This window comes from Osmia lignaria, chromosome 10 (assembly GCF_051020975.1).
Source record: "Osmia lignaria lignaria isolate PbOS001 chromosome 10, iyOsmLign1, whole genome shotgun sequence".
NCBI classification, from domain to species: Eukaryota; Metazoa; Arthropoda; class Insecta; order Hymenoptera; family Megachilidae; genus Osmia; species Osmia lignaria.
In genome coordinates, this window is record NC_135041.1 from 5,872,170 (window position 1) to 5,898,093 (window position 25,924).

At 41.7% G+C, this 25,924-nt stretch overlaps 2 protein-coding genes across 5 annotated transcripts in view; one reads left to right on the forward strand and one right to left on the reverse strand.

Annotated features, from left to right (window-relative positions):
- LOC117611662 (uncharacterized) overlaps positions 1-8,458 on the reverse strand; it is a 38,614-nt gene extending 30,156 nt beyond the window's left edge. The window contains exon 1 of the mRNA XM_034339702.2: positions 8,315-8,458. Coding sequence (XP_034195593.2) covers positions 8,315-8,339 — 25 coding nt within the window. The 5' untranslated portion in view covers positions 8,340-8,458. The remainder of the gene's footprint in view (positions 1-8,314) is intronic.
- A 108-nt stretch (positions 8,459-8,566) lies between these two features.
- Positions 8,567-25,924, forward strand: part of LOC117611668 (zwei Ig domain protein zig-8) — a 213,035-nt gene continuing 195,677 nt past the window's right edge. For 2 of the 4 annotated variants that reach the window (XM_034339716.2, XM_034339717.2), the window contains exons 1-2: positions 8,567-9,814; positions 12,825-12,963. In XM_034339716.2, the coding sequence (XP_034195607.1) occupies positions 12,900-12,963 (64 nt within the window). In that variant the 5' untranslated portion in view covers positions 8,567-9,814; positions 12,825-12,899. The remainder of the gene's footprint in view (positions 9,815-12,824; positions 12,964-25,924) is intronic. The other 2 variants (XM_034339714.2, XM_034339715.2) reach the window with 1 other exon arrangement.

Sequence of the window (25,924 nt, forward strand, 5' to 3'; positions counted from 1 at the left end):
ACATAAATTAACTAGAATATTGCAAATATCGTTTCAAATTATCGTTAATAATTAAAATTTCTGCGGCAAGTAATTATCATTTTAACGAATCCCCTTTATGTTGAACGTCGACAGGGCAGAGCGTCGGTATTCCGTTTTTTCGATAGATTTTGCACAAGCAACTTTACGCGTGTTAAACAACCACGATTCTAACTGAATGATTTCACAGCACAGTCTGTCGGTTGCGATTTTATTTAACGTAAAAGCGATTACACGCTGCGATTCGCTTGCGGTTACGATTACGAGACTTTAACTCGTCAGTTCGTTGATCCAATTCAGTTTAAAACACAGCGCGCTCAATTCGGAACAAATAATTGTAGACAAACGATAAAATCTCGGTACGTTTCAATTATGAAGAAATCGTGTTTTAATATTAATTTCATTCGCAATTTCAAAGTTGGGTCGCTTAATTTTTTGTGGCAAACTTTCTACGAGGCGACTATGAATGTTTACAACTGCTTCAGGTTCATCGCGGTGTTGAAATCATCCAGATGAGCAAGAAAAATTTTCAACCCTCGCGAAATAGTTGCGATTTGTCATCTCGCCTCGGGTGCGAGCAGAAGATAGGTCGACTGTCGGGGAAGGAAAGCAAAGGGTGAAGCTGACGACTCTCCTTCCTTTCTTTAACCTTTTTCTCCTTCCCAGGTTCTTCCGTTGCTAGTGTAAGAACAGCTTCTTTGCTTTAACGACTGTTTTCTGACCCTGTTGGTCCAACTTTCGGCATCACTTTCAACTGTCTGTCGCAGCGAGCTTTCTCAGTTCTTTTGTTACCTCGAGCACAAAGTGCCCATTGTATCCGCCAAATTGATTTTTATTCTAAATATTGCTTGTCCTCTAGCTCCTTTCTTACACACGATAAGATAAAAGAAGGATGATTAAAGGATGTTTATCTTAGATTTCGAGTGGAAATAAAATATTCATGCCTGCTTTTAATCGACTTTTCTGTACCATCGATGTCCGATCGAATACCAATTAACAAAAGTACATCTTTGCGCATAATCGCGTGGATGAACCGTGAAAATATTATTTTTAAAAACTGTTCGTACGATGAAAAGATGCGTCATTCAACGCATCGATTATTCTTCCTTTCACTTTTTTTTTTATCGTTCGAACGTGATTTACCGTGCTTTTTTCCATGAAAATTCGGAGACAAACGAGCCGTGCAATTACTGCGTAATTTTCCTCTTCGTCATTACCTCTGGCTTCAACACGACCAGGTAATTACCGATACGAAACCATGCATCATTTTACGTCACTGCTACAAAGCACGTTCCTTTTGTGTTTGTGAAACGCTCGACAACGACGAAGCCGTACATCTAAGCACATTTTCGTCGCACAATGGTGTACACGCGTACGCTCGCATAGACGCGCGTTTACGAATAGAAATCAGGGATTTGTGTTTCTGGAAAATCACGAGTACAAACGAGCCGAGCCGCCGCCGCGCCCAGCTGGTTGCAACGTCACTGCGGTCCTGTGCAATGCAGCTTTGCGGTGCATCCCACGATGTATCGGACGTTCGATCGTTAACGTTCGATAAATTTGCAGCCACCGTGACACCGTCAAGTATCTGCCGTTAATTAAGCGTTGCCATGCTACGAGATCATTTTCTACCAACGTCCACGTTAATCCACCGACAGTTTTTCCAAGCCGAGATGTTATTGTTTCCACCGAGTTCGCCGCTTCAGAATGCGAAACTATTGTATTCGTCGTTAGAGTCGACCTTGTTATTATGAACAAGTTCTTCTACTTTCCTTCAAACCGTACAAGGGCTGAAAAGTTTTACCGCAAATTATACGCGTGTTCCAATTTTTCACGAGATTCTGCCGGGAATTAATTGTGTTACAAAATTGCGACGATTCTGTTTTCCGGAACTCAACGGTACACACATGGAAATACTGCTGGCTCATTTAATCCCTTTGATTTATTAATCTCTATCCAGTTAGACCTACGTAATCTCTTCTTGGTCGGGGTCTTCCGACGTAACAGAGGGCAAGTTTTCCTCTAAATCAGTGGGGAAACAGCCACAACAGAAGGAACGCCGCGTTAAATGCAGTTTCCACTCTGATCTCCTTCCATTTCAGGAAAACCTCTGGAGAAAGAGCTTGGAGTTTGGCGGGAGGAAGTTGTGAGGACCGGATAGAGGGAACGAATCCGGTGGCAGAGAAACGCAAGGGTGTGTGCGCGCGCGCTTATGTCGAAATCCAAAGCAATCGACGCAATAAGCGAAACAATAGTGCTTACGAGCACACCAACTTCGAACCGTGCAACTTCGTCGGTTCGGTTTGGCAGTCGGCTTCCTTATCTACCCCGGTACCGAGTTATTTAAACTCTCGTATCTCTGCCAGTCCCCTTCCATTTCTCTCTTCCTCTACCTTTCCTATTCAAGCCATTTTGCGCGAGCGCTATACTCTCGCTAATGTCTAATGATTATTGCTCGCTTGGCTAGATCGCAAGTGTCTGGATAGCAAGGTGGCACGAGCCGACGTAATGACGATTTTATTCACTCGCAGACACTTGATGGACTGTTTAGCTCAAGTATTTTAAATAATGGATTCCTGTAGATCTTGTCACTGTATACACAGGGGAAACGCCTCTCGCAGTATCATCGAGCGTGGATCAACTAAATCAAATTCTCAATACACAACAATTTCCTACAGCTATCTGTACCTGTCGCCATTACAACTTCCGTGGAAAATCGAATATCCTCCAATGCTATCAACTCAACATTGATTCATACACGCATACACGTACTGAAATGAAATGATTCTGGGCATGTAATCGCAATCATTGGGAGATCCAGCCGCGTTACAATCAACGTATAACGAGAATTTATATTCGTCTCTATCGAAACGTGGCAATTAACGAGTAAAAAAATTTGTGTATCCCCGCTCTATCGTTCCCAGGCATCATGAAATTGATCGTTTTTAATTAGATTCGAGCGTACGAGCAATCGATGCGTTAATGTACAAATTACGTTCTTTGTATCGCGATGGAACATCGAAACCAAAATCTGCGGATACGTCGATGAGGTGGAAATTGAATTCCAAAAGAATCGTTTAACGGTGAAGCAACGTGGCGGTGAGATTTAGGTTGCTGGATCGTTCACCATAGATTCAACGGGGTTGCTGAACTTTATCGAGCGTGAACGCAACGTTGAATTTCATTAGGGGCGGTAGTACATCGCGGACGAGGGAACGCGTTAAATTCCTTGCCGGCGAAATTAACGATAAGGAATTTGATTGTTGAACGGCCGATCGAGCTAACAAGTAAAATGTGCGCGAAAACTATCCGGTTGGTTCGTGCTCGTTCACCGGGTATTATCCTTAATCCCTTTGGAAAACATGGTATTTTTTTGACAAAAAAATTTCACCGCGTTCGCAAAGAGAATATTCCCTAATTTCATAGCGATACAACGTTGCTGTGGGGTGTCTTGGCTCGTTATACCGTGTATAATATGCCGGTTTACGACGTGTTTATTAGAGTTAACCGTGTTGCGGCCCCTTCTACACGGGAATACCTGTTTGTTCCGCGTAAGCTGACAATTGCCGTGGCAGCGGATGACAAGCAGTCAACGCGGTTCCGTCGTCGACGAAATCCACGTTACACCATCTACCTGGTCGTATATGTGAGTGCGGGATCTACATGGGAGGAAATTTATCGCGTCATACGTCACCGACAGCCCATTGCCTGCTTGCTAATTTTGAATCTGATTTGCCGAATTAACGTCCACCAACAGTCGGGTTTGGTCGATTTTCAAGGATTGCGGTGAACGACACCGAAACGATCAAACGATTACATTATTCTCATGAAAAATTTCGTTGTAAGGTGTACATTCGAAATAGAAGCCCGCATTTTCGTGTACGACGATCTCCAGCTTTTCACGAGAGTTTGAAAAAGAACAGAAATATCGTAACAACTCCAATATCATGAATCACGTTATTTACCTAGCCACCGGGAAAGAAAAATCTAAACTTTACGATTACCACGGTGAAAACTTACGAAAATTGTTTGCGCGTTGGAAAACTAACAATGGGTAGAACTTCAGAGGAAACGTTTACGGATTCTAGAATCATTTCAAAAAGTTTGGTAAACCAAGATTTCGGGGAGAAACGGAAGAATCAATCGTAGCAATGACATCGTAGATGATCACTCGAGCGCAACGAACAGTTCAATCCGAACAATTCTAAGAGATTTTCTTTTTCTTCCTAATTCGGCACATTTGTATTCTTATTTGGCAATTTGTGGTAAGATGATTTCCGTAACGATCGCCGGAAACGATAAGGACCCATTGATTTCTTGGTCGTGAAAAACGAGAAACAAACGGTACGGTACGCGCACTTTTGGTAATTGAACGGAAATCGAAGGTGAAAGATAATGGAATGGGAAGCAACTAGTCGTGGTCGTCTACGAATCAACTCGTTTGCTTTTCTTTTGCTTAGAGACGGTGCTTTCACGCTTCTCCTCGAGAGAAATTGAAATCCACGTAGCCGGATCTTGAGGTCGAGCGTCGATCCGCGTTATGTACCTCGTCTTTTCCACGTAATTCCTACGCTACTTCTTTCGGTTAAACGACTCTCGTGAATTCAGTTCGGCATTAGAGATAGCTGTAGACGTGAAAAGGAGACGAAATCGTTTATTCTTGGCCCGGTTGATGCTTTCATTAGAAGCTTCGTTGAAACGATGCCGGGGGAATGAAACGCGAGCGAATTACCGGACGATTTAAAGCTTCTTTCGGAGTGCATTTCTTTCAGAAATTGGCGGAAACTAATGAGACGTCGCGTTTGCGGCTATCTTTCTGTTATTCATTAAAAAGCGATTCCTTTTGCGATCCTGAAAGGTTAATACACCGTGAAATATATTTTCAACACACAAAAAGTTTTCCCGCAAATGTTGCATAAGCTAAAACGCTTAAACTTCAATTTCAACACGATTAATTAAACATAACCAGATTAATAAGAAAACGTAACTTTATAAGCTCCATGATTCAAGCTGAATAATTCGAAGATATTTTTAATAAATCCAAAATTTCCAGCTAAAATAACTGTCGGTTCACGACAGCAAATATTTAAATAGTTTCTCGAGCAAAAATAAATGCAAATGAAGGAGCTAGTTGACGGTCTTGTTATCCTTTAAAGCGTACAGCATCGTTTACGTGCGATAGACAAACCGATGTACCTACATACACAGGAGCAGCAAATCTTCCCTTCATGACACAACTCGTCCCCGCAGCTCGAGCTGACAATCACTCGTACAACTTGCAGCAGATTACCGAACGAAATACCCAGTTCTGTACTTCATCGGGGGATTCGTGTTCGGTTACAGTTAAATTACGCGACCCATTAACGGGGAACGACAGCAAGAAGAAATCGATTTTCCCTCGGGTCGCCGAAGGGCTAAGTAAATGCACGGAACTGTCTTCGGAGGACTTTGATGGGCTAAAAACTTTGACAGGTTCGTGCGCCGCCCGAGATTGCTCGGTGTCAAGTAAATACCAAAGTTTTTCAGTGAAAATCCAGCTATACGTTGGTCGTCTAAACGACTCGATGATAAGATTTCCTATTTCGTGACCAAATAATTTCACCGTCCAATTATGAATATGCAGTCCTTAAACATCCAAGCGAAATCGTTTCCTCATTGTAGACAAATTGAAAATGTTCGTATATCATTGGTAGGACGGTTAATCGGTAGCCGATCGCTAGCGAGCGTCGAAATTGACAGAAATTCCAGCGTGATCTTGTCAGTGAGAAATCTAGATTGCCTTTCGTACTGTACATTACAACTCGATAGCCCGAACGGGTGGCCGGGTCAGTACGTATCCTATTGGAGAGCACACTGGCTGTGGACGCAGTTTCCTTGTTCAGAAACTGAGCTGACGGCGTGCAATGTCCGATCCAATCTAGGTGTGTATGGTCCACGGCTAACGGATGCCAACCAGCTCTAACTGCTCCAGTGTACGTGGTATCCTCGTTCTCTACTATCTACATGCACGCGTAGGCGGCGCAAAGCCTAGTGTAACTATACGCGTGTGGATACAAACGAAGCAGGATGGTGTGTCCACTGGTATAGTTGCACGGGGTTCGGATGCCTCGCCAAAGGCGACAAGGGATGTACTCTGACTAAATTGCCGCTGTTACTTCTGGGATGCCTCATTTTTACTTAGCTCGCGACATCCTCTGGGACCAGTCATTTCCGTCTTCGAAGCGAAACAACATCGCGGAGAGTTATTTTTTACTGTTCCAAGTCCGACTACCATCAGGTTGTTTTATAACTTTCATATTTCATAATTTCTTCTTTTTCCATTATTAACACGGTGTTTGAGAAGAAGAAGATAAAAATCTGATTCGAATCTTGCTGAAGTAGTGAAAATTGTATTTACAGTAGATACGCGGTTCTATATCCTAGTCTTCGTTTCATTGATCAGTTTTCCCCTTTAAGATACTTATCGACGTATGCAATATTGATAAAGCGATTCGTCCTGCTCTTTGGATTTACGAACAACAGGGGACCTCGAACGAGATCGATATCTCACGTGTAATGTGCACAGTGGCATGCTCGTTCGAACGTAGTAAAGCACCAAGCGAACCCGAATGTTGCAGCGTTTGGTAAATCGAGGTCGCATTCTGCGAGTAGGAAAATTCTCTCTTTATCCCGGCTTCTGCAACAATCGCTTTTTTCCCTGTCGTCTTGACTCTTGTATCACCATTTCGAGTACACTAACATTTTCACTTCGTACACGTACGGGATAGAAAATATTTGAAAAAATCTTCGTAGAGCGTTAGAAGGAGGAAATTTAGAACCAGGCAAACTTTACACGTGATAACGGTGTAACGTCGGCGTATCTTGTTAAATATGTAGTTGCCGAAAGTTGGTAATGCGGACAGTTGTGTCGTAAAGTAAGACGGTTACAACGCTCGAGAATTAACTGGAAGGTGGTTCCGTCAGATGATATGATTTCGAAGTAATAGGAATCTCGGTGCGGTGAAGTCTCGCTGTTGAATCTAAGCTAGCAATGGGAATAGTTCATCGTAACGGTATAAGCTTTTGTGGGATAGCGTGAACTGTGAGCTAAACGTTCCTAACTCCTGCTACTAGTAACTAGTAATTAAGCGAAGCGCTGCTGTGTGAAACGAGCTACCCTCTGTAACTCCCACCTTTCAACCCTCCCAAGTGTAAGGTAGTCAACCGTTCGTGTCCATGAATTTCTCGCTTGTTAAGTAAACATGCTCATCGACCAACTTTTTTTTCCCCCTTCACCGAAAACTTTTATCGAAACAATTGCCGGGATGAAGCATAATACGGGGTGATTCCTAACGGCGCCATCAAACATTCAATGTCGAGATCGTATCGTCAAGTTCAATATTGAACAATACTGTGTTCCCAACAATTATAGCTTAAGCTCACTTTATGATTAATGGTCGATAGAACATTCATTTGTTTCCTGAAAATTTTGCATGTTTATTGGAAAGCTTGGATTAATTTAACCCGAAAACACGCATAAAATAAAGATATCAGAAATTCAACCGCTTACGAGCAGAGTTTCTATACGCGAATAGATTCGCAACATAAATTGTAATATAATCCACGATAAACAACCGCCGTTTTCCTTTGGCCTCGATATTAATAACGTCTTAATTGGAAATTAGACCACGACACAAGTGTTGAAAATATTAAAAGGTATTATAATTCATTATTCTCCGTTACACTAATGAATTTCTAACAAGAATACATAATTTTCATGATGAAACCTAACCTCTGCAAATTATCGAGTTACGTTGATTTTTGGGTTAACAATTCTAATTTAAAACGAAATTAGATCGCACAAGGTCTGCTCTCCCTCGAATAACGTGACTACGTTATATGTAGATGGGCGTACACGAAAATTTGCAAGCCGAGCCTTATTCCGTCAAGAGAATGATTTAAAGCGCATCGATTAAAGGATCGTATAAATTGTCTTCCTTAAATCAGCTTTCCTAACCTTTAATCGTCACAAATACCATTCTGAATAACGAATTTATGATAGCCCTTTCAATTATTTAAATCCAGGATCAATAAATCATCCTGATCTACTTATGTTTTAAATTATTACCAAATAAAGTACTATAATTTATAATTGTTGTTTATCAAGGATTAGGTGAATAACGTGAATCGTAAATAACAAATGATATCGTTAATACCAAACATCGGATGCCATTCTATTGTGCAAACTAACGCTATAAATAATAAAACACAAAATACATGCAAATCAGAAATATTGTTAATAATTAACATTACTTACCATGCAGCAGTCCAATTGATTTCATCTCCGCACGGTTGTCGTCGTTTCAATCCATGGAATTCACAATTGTAAATAAACAGGATTTAGAAATTGACATGTAACTACGACATCCCCGTTGCGACTTGGAGCTTCAGGTGTAGTGGAGCGTTGAAGCGCCGGGAAGAGAGTGGGGAGGGGGGACCTCCTGCGGTGAAACGGTTCGCCGGACGACCGTCGCAGGGGCGCTGCGACCCTCAGGACGTCAGTTCGCTTTCGTACCTCGACGCGGTCGGATCTCACCTTGTATCTGTCACGTACGCGTACGCATACGTATACACGCGCGCAGCTTCTTATCAGTACAGTAATTCGAAGTGAAAACAGTTATTGGTCCGCGACGGATCGACGTTACCGTTGCAAATCTTCGCCGCGAAATGACGTTAATCACGTGATCGGTGTGGACGAACGTTTAGTTGTTTCGAATTTGATGACAGGAATTTTTTAAATCTCGTACGCGAGTGTTTGTCACGGATAATGGACTATCGGTAATTCGAACAACATTCGTTAGCATTAACGTCGCGATCGGTGGTGATTTAAAGTGAATCAAGTGACGCGGCTTATAGAACGTTGCTCCACAGTGCATGAGAACGATTTGTGATTTCTCTCGCGAATAATCCAGTGCTTTTTTCGATGGTTCCTTGGATAGCACTTGTTAGAAGACACATCTTAAACAGTTTATAGTAACAAAAACTTTACAAGAAAAGATTTGAAAGTTGAACGACTCACATCACTAATAAACGGGCGGCACCGCGCGCGTACCCTCCGCCATTACGTTTGACGCGCGATCGAGAATCGAAGCGCGCTACAATCGATTAGCCAGCAATAGATCGTAAAACGTGGGTGGCTGAAATGTTCAGGAAAGAACGTCGAACATGCGATACACGAGTGTTCGATTAATCGACGTGGGTACGTGCAACGGTCGTGGTTCGCTATCAAGAGGGTTTCAATTAAATCTCCCGCGGGGAAGGTCAAGTGCATCGTGTGAGCGACATTCAGTTTTCAGTTTTAATTAAAACACCCCTCTGGGATTCCTATTATCACGCTTGTGTTTGAAATTAATTAGCCACGACACGGACAGTTACCGTGGCGAGTGAGCGAGAATCTGGAAGAACGGTGGATTTTACGCGACAGTAGAATAGCCGGGAAGAAGTGTTGCTAGTCGTTGGAATGATTCGATATATCGATCTCGAAGTAATCGTTCAGTATCGAAGCAAATAGCGACGCCGTTTCAGTGTATCTCGTGGCGTTGAAATCGCGTGTGTGACAGGTTAAAGAGGAAGCTCGATCAGATTTTTGTTAAACGTTTTCTCGCGAGTGACAAATTGTGTCGTTGCGTGCGAAAGAAGGACGCCAGTTCCAGAGGGAGATAGAGACGATAGGAAAAGTGGGAGAAAAAGTGAGCAGCTTATCGGTCGTCGTAGCATCCACGGCGAAGGAATGAAAGCGGCGTAGCAACGGCAATAGGTAAGACGAACTATCGCATTTTTCTTTTCTACGAGGCTCGATGCCAGAGAATCAATGGGGGAACATTCATTGCCAATTTCTTTTCGCTTCGATAGCGACCGATGCGTCAGACTTGATCGGGTTTCTTCAAGATTTCTCTCTCGCGCTCGATATTTCAATTTCGAAATGAAACGGAAGAACAAACTACGCGTGTAAATAATTCTGAATATGAATTTTTTATTCGAATAACTCTGAACACTTGAATATTGACCCGATCACGATTCACTCAGCTACACCGTTTAAGGTTAAGTGTTACGAGGTTATCACGATTGGAAGGGAGATCGTGGCTTCTGTTCTTGGCCGAATATAACAACAAAATGGCGGGCAATATTTGCCAATGGCTTAACTTCGTGATTCAAAACACTGTGGGTAGGGGTGGTAAAGGTTACTTTCGACTAGTTTAGATTTAGTCAGATATTGGATTTCTCTATCAAACTATATTATCTTATAACCTATTTAAAATGAATTTCACTTTGATCCCTACTTTCGTTTGATACAATTAACGTTATATGTATTTGCTCGATTCAGTTGTATCAAGTTAAATAATGCATGCAATAATTGTCGTATGAGAGGAAGAGGGGGAGGGAGGATGTTTTTATTCGCGCAACGGAGAGGAATGACAAATTGCTAATTCGAGAGGATTAGCAATAAATGCGAAATGAACGCACGGCAGAAATTCGTTGCCACGCAATTTCGTGGCTGCAATTGCGGTATCGTTTGTTTAATAAAATTGAAACAGCTTGTTTTACCGCTGCACTTTGGTGGAATCGTTGCGAGGGAAATTCGTTGCGTGAATGTATACGGAAAAAAAAGTTTGTCTGAGAGATTAACTCGCGAACTGTCGATTACTGTAGCAACGAATTGCGTTAGTTATTATCCGGAACAACGGTTAAAAAACCGAAATTCGTCGTTTAATTTCACGGAGCGAGCAGAAAAAAAACAGACGAAATTACCGCGCACTAATTACGAATATCGCGGTCGTTCTTTGCTAGAAACGTGGCGGATTCTAGATTATACTGGCTGTTTGCTCGCTACGCTAGGGTAATTTAACTTTACCTTGTAAATTATGGAAACGTGTACCACCGTAAAAAAGTTGTAAACGCTATGGACTCGTAATAAAGCAGACAGTGGAATTTTCTTTCGGTCCTGGTTCACGCTTCGCGATCGTCCCTCGTGTTTTACCCATTGAAATGGTCACTGGTTATATTTCATTACGTTATTTGATTTAACTGGTGTTTGAAACTTATCTGACAAAATGACCACATGTTGTAAATCATATCAAACGCGTATTAAATAATAAAGCTCTTATTCAACATGCTAATTATGAGGTAGACCTATTGTTGCTGGTATTTTATCAATAGTTGAACGAGTTAACAATACGCTGTGCAAAGTTTTGAACGGACTACTATTATGATATAAAACATTCCCGTTCGTTTCGGATTTTCTATATTTCCGTATTCAATTAATGATCCAAATTCGTGCTGAATTTTGAAATGTACAACTGGAAAGGGTGTTCAGCCAATTTTTTTGTTTATATGGTCCAGAACATCTCATTTGGTAGAAAGAGAAAAAGGGTTTCATATCTCGCGGTGAAAATAGGGCATTATTTTCAGCAATGTTATTTCATGCTTGGTGTATCTTGTTTAACTTATGGGTGATATCATTATCGTAAAAAACGCGAATGAAACTTTACTTTTTGCGAGTCGTGCGAGTTTTATTTGTACTCTAAAACCGAGTTAAGCATCCTTGTATTAACTGCGTCCATTCCTTTTCTTTCGTCCACGAGTTTCTTGTGTACGTTTGAGGAAGAAACTTCTTTCGTTCACTCTTTGTATTTCAATTCGACTTTGAAACACGCAAATAGTCCGGAGTCTTTGTTCGGGGAAGGTAAACAAACGTATTTTCGTCGCGAATAACAGGCCGTTGTAATATGCTGAAAGCACCTTGGGGGTTGAATTGTTTTAATCGCGAATAGAATTCTTATCCTTTGAACCGGTCAGCTGACATTTTCAGAACAGAAACGTATGCGAGAAATTTGAACGCAGAGCTGACCGATGATCAAAAATCATTGTCCCAATCGTAAAAAGTTGATCAATTGCGCGAACGATTCGTCCAAGTTCCGAGTAAAGTAAGAGGCGAAAGGATGGGTCGGTGACGTTCTCGTGTAGTGGTGAAGCGGAATTTCGGGTTTTCGTGGCACACGGTGCACGTCGGGTATATATAAAGTCCATGCACAACCGGTGCATAAAGTAAAAGCGAAGCCGGATGAAAGGAGCCGAGAACTAGCGGGAAACGTGCGTCTGAAGGGTTGGTTGAGTTGTGTGCAGGTTGCGAAAGTAGTCGAGACGGATAGAGTGATAGCTTTCCTCTCTCCTTCGCTCCTCCCTGTAACTCTTTCTCCATTTTTTTCTACTTCCCTCTTAGTTTCTATTTCTCTCCTCTTATTTCTACCACTGCCACCGTTACTTCCCTCTTTTTTTTTCTTTCTAATTCTATGTTTCTATTTTCTTTTGCCTAACATTTTCCCTTTACTTTCCTTTCCCATTGTACTCTGTCTCTGATGCTATTTCTAACTCTTTGTCCTCCCGTCTACTGCTCCCTGTACGTTGTTCGCGTCAAAGAGATCTCTCTGTTAGCGCGCGTTTTCAAGCAGAGAGTCGCGTGTGATTTAAATAAATGTACCGCGTGACGAGCACGGGGGTGAAACAGTAGGACTCGGGGGGATGCACGAGGACATCAGCCCCGGCTACGATCCACCATTTCGTTGAAGGTTAGCGGTATAAGAGGCACATCTACCGCGTAGATCCATTCTTAAACCAACGCTATCTCCGTTCTGACGGATGAGCAGCTTTGCGGGATCGTTTTACGGAGGCGCGAAGGATAAGGGGATGATGCGACAGATCGGAAATGATCGTTTTGTTAACTGTGAAAATTCTTCGAAAAATTGAGAATTATCTTCTTTATGTTCCAGCTCGTCCCGACTCGTCCGAATTCGTCCTAGAGACACATATTATGTGAGGTGAAAATTGCAACGAGGGAAACGAAGATGTCCGCCGTCAGCGTGGCTGCATGGCTGCTCAGCGCCGTCGCTTTTGCTGCGATTAATAACGGTGAGTCCGATTATAAAACTCTTTTCTTTGATTCATTGCATGACCATTCGTCTTTGGTGCTATAATTTTATTTCTTTCGCCAGTTGTTAAAAAAATATTACTCGTGGGTTTTAATTGAAAGCGAGCATGCAACCGATACGTTTCGCCGGGACATTTAAAATCTCAATTACGCGGTAGAATCGTTCGATCAGAAACGAAAGCAACGTCCACGTTATCAGACGCTGATAATATCCCTATGATACGCAGGAATCGTGTAATGGAATTTTCGATCACAGCTCTTCATTCGTTAATTCGTTTTCCTTTTCGCTTAACACGCTCGTGCGAAAGGGTTGTACCATTCTGGTAAAAGCATAATTAAAACGACCTGGTAAAGGCGACGCGTCTGCGGCCATTGCACAAGCGTTGAAAGTTTCTCGTTACCTTCGAACTCGTTCGCATTCAATTTAGATGCAAGAATGGTTGTTTCGAGTCGCTAACGAACTTTCGACTTCTTTTCTCCTTCTTGCGTCCACTTGGACAAAACCGTGCGGAAGGACGTTGACATTTCGAATGCAAGGCGGCAATTAGCGATAACGTCGTTACGGTAGCAAAGTGATTTTCAGATGGTTACGAGCTTCCGCTCTAGTAGAGGAAAGTAAAGTTAATTCTTGTCGATAACTTAGCCAGCTTAAATTAAAGTTCGAATTTTAAACATTTCTATTTGCAATTCGTTGCAACGAAATATTTCATTCTCGCCAGGAGTCTTTGTCTAACGTCTAATTTAATCTTCTTGATAGCCAATTGATATTGGGTCACGATTACAAGGGGAAGGGAAAATTATACGTCTCTCTTTCCTATCTCTTATCGTTTTTGTTCTTGTCGAAGAGTCACGAAGAAGTTCGATCTACAATTCAAATATTCAGGCTTGACCCAGAACAAACGAACGCCTTTTTTTCCTTCCTGAATTTCCTCCTGCAGGTTGTTCCGTGATCCGATACCAGGCAGAATAATTTTCTCGATGGTCGCCACTACCTGTTTCACCCTGATCATTTCCAACGAATCGTTGAAACGCTCCATACAGGAATTTCGTGCTCTTGCATATGCAATGGCTCGTTTGTTGGTTGGGCGCTGCACCCCTCCGAAGGGTGTGCTACGTGTGCGACACACAATGATCCCCGAATCAAAGTGAGTTCGCTTATTTGACTATACGCGTATGAACACGTTCGAGCGTGATCGTTTGATCCTTTGCGAGGGCGGAAGTGTAAATATATCGGAGCAATGTTAACAGAACATGTTTGAAGCTTATCGAGCAGCCAACGCGGTCTCATAATTAATGCGTTACGGTGAAACCTTTCGCGATTAATTGTTTATTTCGTTTGTTTTCGATATGAACATTCGCGATTGAGTCGTTGCGTGCCAGTTGGTCAATTTCCAAACGTACGAAGTTTCGTACGATTCGATGACGTATAACCACCGCAAAATAGCACTTGTGGCGTATTAACCCTTTGACTGCTGAGGATTCTAGGCTTGAACGTTCTGTATGTACAAAATAAGAATCAAGTCAATAACACTTATTACTTTTCTTTCTATTCCATTTCATTTCTCAGTTCATTTTTTCATTTGTTTTTTTTTTTCAGCGTTTTGTCATATCATTAGAATGTGATAACATGTGGTGTGTAATTAGTAATATGCGTTGATAACTTTTAGTTAATTGTGACTAGTATATAGGAAATAATCTATGGACGCAGGTACGCGTCCCTAGTCTGCGTCGGTAGCTTTCATCGGACGCATATGTGCGTCCATAGCAGTCAAAGGGTTAATGTGAAGCTTGAAATTCAATCGGCTATCTAACCGAAACCCCTATGATAGAACAGGAAGAGATAAGAGCTTTTCTTTCTTTCTCTTTATTTTTCTCTGTTCGAACACGGACAACGATACGAGAACATCGAACGTCCGTCGAGCGGTGCAACTTAGACGGCCTTGTTAGATCAGAATCATTAAAACGAGAATGCTCGAGTAGTCTGCGATTGTGTGGGTGGTTGGTGCAGAGTGCACGGTCTCCTGCACAGGCGAGCGAAAAAATACATACGTACAGGCGACTCGTTAGCTTCCGTCTCGAGCTGCGGGCAATAAACACTCTCTTTTTTTCACGGGCCAAACAATGCAGTGACACGGGGCGAAAAATTAACGAGGCACGAGTCAAATTCAAACTCATCTCCATCCGGTTTCATTCCCATCTTTTTTTTTTCTCGTTGCCTTTCCCCTTGGATGTCGTTGCTGCTTTCGGTTCGAACGCTTCTGTGCAATCTGTCGGTCGCATCGCCATTCCGGATGTATTCATCGAAATACACGTATCCGTTCGCCAACGTCCTCTTGTTTCTCTCAACGTTTATACATACCCATAATGTACGTATACACGCGATGACGCATGTACATCGAAGTTGGCGAATTCACGATAGACGCGCAGATACGTCCGATCGGTCATTACGAGCAATTCCAACGGGCCAGGTAAGCCTGTTGACCAAGCAGCCTCTCGTAATTACATCACCAATTTGCCGAACGTTCGTTGACGAAGCGACTGTTGGACGTGACGTTAAAGACGAGAGATGACGAGATACCGAGAGTTAAGCGTGCATTACCGTCGCTCACGGCTATTCGATAATAATGAGACTAGAACTAGCACTTGCATTTCTATTATTTCCCCATTAACTGATGGCTGTTGCGCACCGTCACACGGTTTAATCCCCTGTCGCCACCGGCAATATCGGTGAATAAATCGAAACAAATCGATCGACCGGTTCGCGTTTGATACGACCGATGAAAAAGGAATGACGAGTTTTAGAGCTGTTGACCAACGATATTACTTTATTAAGAAACAACCGCTACAAAGCCTCGTTCACGCGCTTTGAGATATTAACCGGAGGAATTCTATTTCACGCGGAACCTAGTTAGGTACGAGATTACCTTTGCGGTTTCCGGGTAATCAATGTAAATCCCTCTTTAGGAATTTCCATTCACGGTTCGCGGTTGAAAATGAATTTCCTCTAGAAGATAGAGTATTTGATCGCATAAAATGATGCCAAACTTTGACCATATCTATCGTGATATTTGCCCTGAACGAGGGAACGAATGGCACAATAAGGGAATTGTAGTGGTGCCGGTTAACTCGAACGATACGATATAGGATTGGGTAAAAAAGTGGACGGCAGTTTGCGGAGAAATCGATGCGATAACGTAGTTTGGAGCGAGGCGTGCCAGGTTTGGCCCTGTTTCGCGACACGGTTACACGAGCCTTTGAAGACAGAGCCGCGAGTAACCGGGATGTAAGAAGATCACAGAAACGACGATGTTGTCGGGCCCGCAGATATAGGTTGCCTGCCTCTATATGTCTTTATCTCGGTCGGGATTGCATTGTTAGCACGGAGCGCATTGTTTGAACGGTGACGCGAGGCCTGGGGCGACCAATCAGCGTTCACGCTAGCCGTGCCTTATCAAAGATTTCAACCACCCACCTGCAGGGCTTAAATCAACCCGCCCCGAAGTTTTCTTTCCCTCCTATCTCTCTCTCTCTCTCTCTCTTTTGCTTTTCCTCTTCCTTTTCATTCCGAGAGCTATCTGCAAAAACAGATCGACCCTAATTGTCAATCCTTGGGTCACTTTTCAACCAGCTGATTCTTGTATCAACCTGTCCCTATGTTTTTATCTAGATTCGTTAAGATTATTTGATCGAGTTGACCGAGTATTGCTTTCCTTTAGACTTCTTGTGATCTATCAGTGAATTTGCTCCACTTTTAACGGATATTTAGTCTATTTCGCTATAAATAACTAGATAATTCTAATTCTACCATCCATCATCGAATTCTTTAAGCGAATTTATCGCGATGTATCACGTTTCCTCGATCAACAGCTCAGATACATAATTTAAGATAAGTGGAGCAGGGAAAGATCGTTCGCGATTCGGACCGTTCTTTTCAAGCCTTTTCTTAAGATCGCGTCTCGGTTTCTCGTAATACAATGAACCTTGTTGGAGGCAACGAAGTCGATACAAACTCTTGGAGGTGTCGTGCTCGGGGTTCGTCGGCGAATAAAAGTGTTGGCGGTGCATAAACTGCAGCCTACGGTATTGTTCTCAGCTCGAGAAGGCGGCTAACTAGACGGTTATTATAACGACGCCGAAGAAAATATTGAATGTAACTCGGAGGCTGGCCTCTCCCCTTTTGTCGTGCCAGGTTAAACCACGTCCTCGAACTTTGTTCGAGGTCTGACGTTTCTTAACGACGTGGGAAGGGTTCGACGGTGTTATTGTGTTCCGCTTCTTATCGCTTTTGGGGATTGCCTCGCGCCACCAGGGAAAACTCGTTGTTCCGTTTTGACGTAAAAGAGATTTATCCCCGAGGTGGCGCGTTCGTGACCAACGTTATCCACTTTCCGAGCCTTTCTTTGTTTAGAGATGTACTAAAAGTTTTTGCTTTCTCGGAAAGTTTAATTTAGGAAGCCACCGAGGAGGGTGTTCGATGAATTAAGAAATCTTTTATGCTTCCAAAGACAGGGTAAATATTCACGAAACGAAGTTCCTTTTGATTAACTCGTGCGATATTTCCTTTGAAATTGATACTTTGGTGAAAGTTTTATGAATGGTCAAGCTCGGATGTAGTACACCTGCGGCGATACACGATGTTCAAGAAAATGTGTCGAAGCTTTTGGTAGATTTATCGCTCGGAGTGGTATGTAGGTATGTATAGAACATATGGGAGTTTGGAAGGAAAACTAGGAGGATGTGAAATTGAACTGTTTCGAGAGAAGTAAACTGTGGAAATTAAATTAAACTTTCCTCTCAAGTACTAGCTTTCGTTTTAACTTTGTTCATCATCCCTCGATGATAGAATGTTTCCGTTCGCGATTAAACGACAAGAGGATACTACAAAATTCTATTTCTTCACACTTATCTACTATTTCGAGTTACCTATTCAAACTGAAAGTTGTATCAATAATTGTGAACCAATCAATATTAAATCACTAAACATGCATCAGACTCTAGTTAATGAATTAAAATTCATTTCCATTCACAATCAGTATCAAGTAACCTCGTTGGGTATAATGAATCCACATTTGCATTTCCTGCAAATTCATACATGTATGATAATGTACATTTATATGCAGATCTCAATTTAGCTTAAATAAATATTCCATTAGTCTAGAACGTTAAATTTAGAAGATTTCGAATTCGTAGCTAAAGAGCGAACAAAACGAAATTCGTTATTCATTGGGATTCTTCGAGGGGAATCGAAAAGCGATTACGCCCTTTGCGTAAGTTTATCGAAAATTTAGTGTACCAACGAAGAAACCCTTGCATTATACTACACCTTGATCCGCTCCGTGAAATCCTTGGATCAGCCTGTGTATTCAGAATATCTTGCGGCATAAACGAACAAAACGTTCGTGCTTTGGCGGAGAAAACGTACAGACGATAAAGAAAAGTAATGGGTATTCCATAGGTACCATCTTTTACACACGTATTCAAAATAATTTCTTTCGAAAAGAAATCGGGTTCCAATCGCTCGACCACGAGGCGTGTAATATTTTCTTAGCTGAAAAGGAAAAACTGTTCTTGCTCGTTACCACTTGCTCGAGGAAGCTGCACACTTAACGCGGAGAAAGTATTGTTTCCAACCGAGAAAGAGGAACACGAGTTGCAGTGTGAAAAATCGATCGACTTCTTTTTTTTACGCCGACCAAGTTTTTCACATTGAAACGAACCGCGAGCGGTTTAAGAACAAACTTTTTAGAGTTCGATGGATTCGAGATAATGGTCGACGATCGTTGTAAGTTCGTTTCGTTTCTCTGTGTCAAGACGGTGTTTTAGTACGTTGCCACTCGAGGCTGCTCTGTTTACTTCTTTGTCAGCTCGAAATATTCGCATTTTATATTGAACTTTACCGCTGTCGTGGAAGGGGTGAAAATTATGATGATAGAAGGAGGGTGACAAAAAGGACGAGACGCAAAAGGAGGACGACAAATCACAGGGTAATACTTCCACGATGGATGCAACTGCACTTAGAGCATCAGCCATTGCACATACCTCTCGATGTTCTTCAATGCATCCCATTGAAGCCGCGCTAAGCGATTCAAACGCGTTGGCGTTTCGCGCTTCGAGATCGCGATAGCAATTAACATTCTTGACCCAATTCGTCCGTTAGCCTTCATCTTCGTTGGTAAATAATCTTGTTTGATCTGTGATCATTAATTTATGATTGACGCTGTAAAATATTGGCAGTAGCGGTAGCAAATATTTGATCGGTTACGATGGGTTAACCGATGTAAACGTGACGCGCCGTTTCGAAGCGGAACCGTGTCGAAAACAGGAAACGAAGACGCTTGTTTCGTTGACAGGTTATTGGCACTCGAAGTCGCGCGCACGTTTGCTGGCGTCATTCTCGAATTCTCTTTGCGATCGATCCTTCGATTATCGCCCGCTTCTTCCGTCAGCTAATCGCACTGCCACCGTGTAATGCGATTCCTGGCAAGGTGGATGGATTTCGTTAACGATTCTCCGCTCTTTTTTGTACGATCAGGAAAAAAGAAAAATCGAAACAGAAATGATCTTACTCGTGAGATTTCTCGCAAGATTTTAATTAAACGTCGCGAAGAGTTTATCTTCATTGATCCGGTTTGAAGTACTTTAGCATATTTCACGAAGCACAGCTTTCAATAGCCCGTCACTTTGGCTGGCTACTCATCGTCGTGGAAAGTATATTCGAATACCTTTAACGCGTTTCGAAGGAAAATCGATGCAAGCTGGACGGGTGAAAAGATGCCCGCCCATCGATCGCTCTTCCGGTCTTTCGTATCCTGAGACTTCTTTATTGAATTCGAGAGCAAACTCTATTTGTACCGAAACAGTTCGAAAGAAACGAAATAATTGAAAATCGACTAGAGGAATATTGATGCTCCATTTGCCGAATGGAATCGTGTATTTAAAGCGGCATAATTGGACAGCCCGGTTCGAATGGTAGCGATAAGGAAGATTCGATCAGAAAAAAATATATATGTATGTTTCCTGTAAGTTGGTCGTATTCCGTTTGAAGGAAACGCGACGAGAATAATAATTGGCAATATCGCGATGTAATATCCTTTACACTCGTAAGCAGACGTTTTCGCAATGCTGGGTATTAATAAAAAAACTTTCAAAGAAATGGTACATCGAGGGAAGTTCCCTTTTATGAAACACAGTTTCATAAAACTCCATCAGGTGTTCTTAAAGTTTTCCCGTGAAATAAATATCCGTGTAGAGGGTGCGGACTCGTTCGATTTTCTTCCAGCGTATTTCTTCGTTTCCACCGAGATAGCTGTTGCTTGTATTTCTCGCCCGGCTATCCTATCCTTCGTAGATTTAAGCGACCAAATAGCCCACCATTTCATTAAGGGGAGAACCATGGAGACGTCGATGGTACGTAACATGCTTCGCTCTAGAAATGTTTCGTCTTCGTACGTTCCTTGAACATACTGGGTTTACCTTAACTTCCGACTATGTGAACCGAGACTATACGTACGGGACATAACTAGGCCTGAGGGTGAAATTAAGCGAATTTATCTTGCGGCCGCAATAATCAGGCGTCGTTAGTTACAGCCAGCTAGGCTACTTCTTCTAAGTAGCTAGAGATAGAGGGAGCAAGGCTGTGAGTTATACTGTCAGTGACAGGAACAAACAGAGACGGAACGAGGCTGGGAACAGATAAGGGTGCACGTTCGGTCTCGAGCGAAACGGGTAATAGATAAAAAGAGACAGAGCAAAGGGGGTGGTGCAAGGAATAGAGGAAATCAGAAGATGGAAAGAGATGGAAAGCCGCGAATTTCTAACGTTTCTCTGTCACTGCAGACGAGGGCATACGGAGAGTATTTAGAAGAGGGTAGGGCAGCTGAGAGCGTCTTAATCTTCCCGTTGAATTTATGGGCAAGTTGTTTAAGGGATGTTTAGTTGCGCTTAATCTGTAACTGCTGCACTTACCTACACTAGTTTAGCTATCCCTCCTACAACCACTCCTTTCTACTCCTCCACTTTATTTTTCCTTCGCGTCCCATTTTTTCTCCCTAACTCTTTACCACCTACCCCTTTTCTCTCTGTTCCCTTCCGAGCTTTCGCACGCATTGATTGAACGTCGCGCAAGATCTCTCCACGGTGTCTCTTCAATCAGGCAAATCGTTGTTAAAATTGTTCGTTTTAACTCACGTATATTTTTCTAACAGCAGTCTTTTGCTATTTTTGTTCTAGACTAATTAAAAATTTCTTTTTCGTAATTTACAAATTTTAACGTGCCATTTTAATTCTTGCCATGATGTATCGTTTCTTAAGCACACTTCTGGCTCACCGCGCTCTTTCTCACCTATACAGTGACGTTTTTCTTACTTTGCCGGGGAGACAGGGTAAACACCCCGAGAAGCAGGCCAACGTATAATCTTAATATTGTCGCGTGTCGCATATATATTTACCACGTCGGGAGCGAAAAATTTCCTCACGAAAACTTTTCTCATTTGCACTTGCGAAATCGTCCAGTCGTAATAGCGGAATTACTTCGCGCGCCGCAAAGATTTCTTTTCTACGAAACGGACTACCTACTCCGCCATGGAAATCGTAAAATCTTTTTCTCGCTCTCTTCTAGGATTTTTACCTGTATATCGGTAATACGAAAATACTCGTCTCACAATTATATCGCGTTTTCGTAAACTGAAACTCGTTTCTACACGGTAACGAGTTTCTCTAGGTTTCTTCTTCAATTTCCTGCATTTACACCTGAACTGTACTTTCAACTCTACTTACTGGCACTCGTAATAAGCATAGTTAACTTGCCAATTGTAGAGATTTTTAATTCCTTGAAGATTGCGTTCACTACTAACGTTCAAGATTATTGATTATAGAAATTTGTATTGTTTGATTCGTTGAATCGTCTGAATGATATTTACGGGCTCGATTCGCTAAGAACGATTCGCTTGACCTCACTGTTCGAAGAAAGGAACGTTTCCAAGCGAGAATTTCCTATTCCGATACTTTGCTTGTCGTCTTTGAACTTAATTAAGTAAACTACCTGCTGTTTCGCTTTTTGCTAATATCTCGAACCGATGAAGCAAGAGAGGTGCAAAGCACTCGTTCTATTTGCTCGATGCCCGAGTTTTAATTAATAGACGCTGGATGCCGAACAGACCGGTATCGCGAGAAGGTATTTTCTATGCAAATAAAGAATCATTTGTTTGGATTAAAGAATTTTTGGTATAAAGGTAAACCGTTTGAAATGCATTAGAATGAGGAACGAGTAATATCTCGAACGTAAGTGTACTGCTAACACTTTAAGCGGCAGGGTAACATATGTTTCCGAAAGCACTATATGGAACAAGATACTAGAGGCAAACTTAAAAGTTATGGAAGAGAAATGGAAGCGGATTTTAAACTAGAGTCCACGGAATCGTTGAAAACGTTTGAATTATCGCTTCGGTCTTCTTCGTTCCGTGAAAATTCCAATCGTTTTAATTACACAGATTTTTCCCTAGTTTTCGTTTCCTTTTTTTTACAATTAATGGTATTAACTTCTTTGCTCTCGCTAGTTCTTCGAGATAAATGTAAACCCTGTGGTCCGTTTTATCTCTTCCGTAAAGAGATACGCTGGCTAGGTAACGTACTTCGCGGAATAATTTACATTTTGATCTCGCCCACAACGTTGTATCCGGCGAGGAAGTAATTAATTACCGTTTGTTTTGTCTCGCGAAATATATCTGAGCGTAACTTTGCTTGTGTGCTTTTTTAATTGAACGTCCGACCCCAACACGAAAGAGTATCGCGGAAGATAATGCATCTGTAAGAAGTAGAATTTTTTTTTTAATTACCGAGAGCCGAGAATTTCTCTAACAATAAGAGATTTCATGTATACCTATCATTAATTTACTTTTGAAAAATAATCTTTAACGTTAGCAAGATTTTTCCATTTACTCCTCCGTCAGATTCGTAGAATTTTCCAAAATTATCCAATTTCCTAATATTTTCCAAGGAAAGTTAAGAAAAATCGAGTTTTCTTGATTGAATCGAAGAAAAGAGAACGCTGGTTTCTTAAACTAATCATCAGAAATCGAATTACCGCGCGGTCGGAATCTCTTATTGATTTCAGATGGAAATGGTCACGTTCCTGACAAGAAATGCCATGAAAATTGCATAAGAAAGTGTGCGCCTGTTAATACGCGGTCGATTATAGATTTGCATACGACCCAGTGACGGTTGACAAAGCTCACGGTATTGTTCAATAGAATCGTGGAATCCGGAATCCGGTTCCGTGATAGGGGTCATACATGGATATATGTCGCCCACGTACAGAGATTCGTGCTTTCCGTTTGCTTATCGGTGCGCTGCGTCGCGGATGTTCTTGCTGGGATGCAACGATAGTAACATTCGTCATACCAGTCTTTATATTTGTCCTCCTTTCCTTTTTTTTTCGCCAGAGCTTTGTACACGCATGAGCGGGACGGTTTCTTTTGTGCGATACGATGATACATCTTAAAATAATTGCTCGATTGTTTCAAATCGCGATCGGAAAGTGGAACGGATGTCACGGATGCTCTTGTTCGATTTTCCTTTATCTTCCGTCATCGATAGCGGAGCGAAGAAATTGAAAATAGAAACGATGACATGGCTCGACCCGATACGGTTCGCTTTTTAACGAAATTTTATTTTCTTCGGCAATTTCTTCGATACATTTGATGAACGAACATTATCTACGGGGTTGTTTGCTTATTATGTTGATCAGCGGCGTTCTTTATCAAAAGGAGATCCCGTAGCATAGAACACACAGCCTAAACAAGATACATAAATTGCACGGCGTATAAGGAACAGTTGCTGTTATAAAATGCAAGTTTGCCTTTCGTAACCGTATCTGATGAGAACGTCGTTTTATATGCAAATTTCCGTCGAGCTAATGAACTTAGCCTGTAATTTGTCGCGCGCGGCAGAGTACGTAATTATCGGTAGATGAGATAACGTAAGTTTTCAAGATTTGATTTTGTTCGAAGAAAATTTCTATCTGCTCATATTTACTTTGAATTGATTGAAAAAATCATTTTCCTTCGTAAAAGAGGAACCTTTTTACCCGTCTTACCAGTGTAATGAACTTTCATTTTCGTTTTACTCTATACTTTTACACTTTCGTATTCCATTTACCTACGTGTCTGTCCACCTGTAATGAATGTAAATTTTACAGAACATAGTTCCCTGAAACTTTTCGAACAACTTTGTGCTCTTGATTTCAACGCAACCGGTGTTGTTACTAACCGAAATACTTAAGCTTGTTTCTCGAATAATGAGAAAATTCGGGGGTGAAAAGGTAGCTTTTCTCGTCGGATTAATACGGTTTGATCGATAATCATTTTATCTAGTCGCTAATGCAACTTGTGTTCGATACGATGGTTAATAACAGGGAGGATTGTTAAAAACTTTTCGTATCTTGTTTGTACCTTCGAAGAAAGTTGGCTGCAGTCTCCTAGGTTCTATCTTTTCGCCATTTATGCATAACTTGGTCCAGGAGAAAAGTTCCTCCAGTTTAAGCGATATGATTCGATACGTCGATTCTTTGCAAGTCAAACAAAGTTGATCTGTAACTTTTCTACTGGCACATATATATGTACCCAGTTAGAAAATTCTTTCGGATCGCGAAACTTCTTGCTATTTGTTTTACTTCGCTTTCACCTGAGAGCCCGAGAGGGAGGGTTACAAATGGAGGAGTCACCAAGAATCTAACATTTTTTTTTCTCCTCGGCTCAACGTAAATATCGACCCCCTGCGCGCGTATCTTGGGATTCGAGTAAATAAAATGATAGTACGGGCTGTAGAAGATTCGACGATTCACCCTTCGTGTGTATCTTTGATGGAGAAAATATGATGTGTTCTTTCTGCCCGCGGAGTAATTACACGAACGCTGCTTTCATTTCGCCCGTGATTAAAAGTTTCCAGCGTAGTTTGTTCGTCTCGGATCGGAGTTCACTGCTCGTGGCTTGATTTGATTGTTTGGGCTGGTTGTTCGTTAGGGTACGTAGCTGAATATTGCTTAGGTGGACTGATTTATGAGTTATGAAAGTTCGTGACGCGTGATTCTGAGAGGATATCGAAAGGGATGTGATTAATGTTCGACAGAAAAAAATTGCTTTACCAAATCATTCAGGGAATGGATCCAACTTCTGTATCGAGTAAGATTTGTATTAGGCTGATAATGACATAAAACTTTTGTAAAATAATACTTAATACTCTTGGTAACTGTAGGGAATTCACTGTACGATGAAAACTGTTGGCTTCGCGATCTTAAATAACAGGTTCACACTCCGGTGTATCATTTGCTGGATTGTATTTAATAAAAATAAATTGAATTAACTCGAGAAGGTCGTAGAACTTTGCTCCCGGCTGTAAAATCCGAGAAGCACTCGCAATTTGAACGCGTATATCATAGGAACATCATCGCAGAGCTATCCCCGGCTTTTGTATATCTTCCTCGCCCAGACTTCGTTATTTCGCGATTCCCGTTTATGTCACGGTATCGGCTTGCCTTTCACCTTTTATGCCGGCGAAAGAAGATGATCCTCTTCTATCTGGGAATCGCAACGAACATGCAGAACAGAAAGCTCGAGAGCAGATGCTCCAAGAAAGAATAATGTCTGAATGTTTCACACTTTGTCGCAAATGCACTTCGTATTTTGCATGATTCAATGAATGCACATTGGAGAATGAAGTTTCTGTCCTTTCTTTCTGGTCCTCAGAGATATGTCTAGGATATAGTACCAACAAGAAGAGTTTTATCAATCAGAATATGTATTGATAAGGTATTTCTTTAATTTTTGATAATAAAAATACCGTTGATAATAAGGAGCAATAATTGTTTACAATCGCCTTATCGTTTCAAGCATAGGTACATAGTAAATGAAAAGAGGCGCAAATGTTGGTTCAGTGACTTTGAGATAT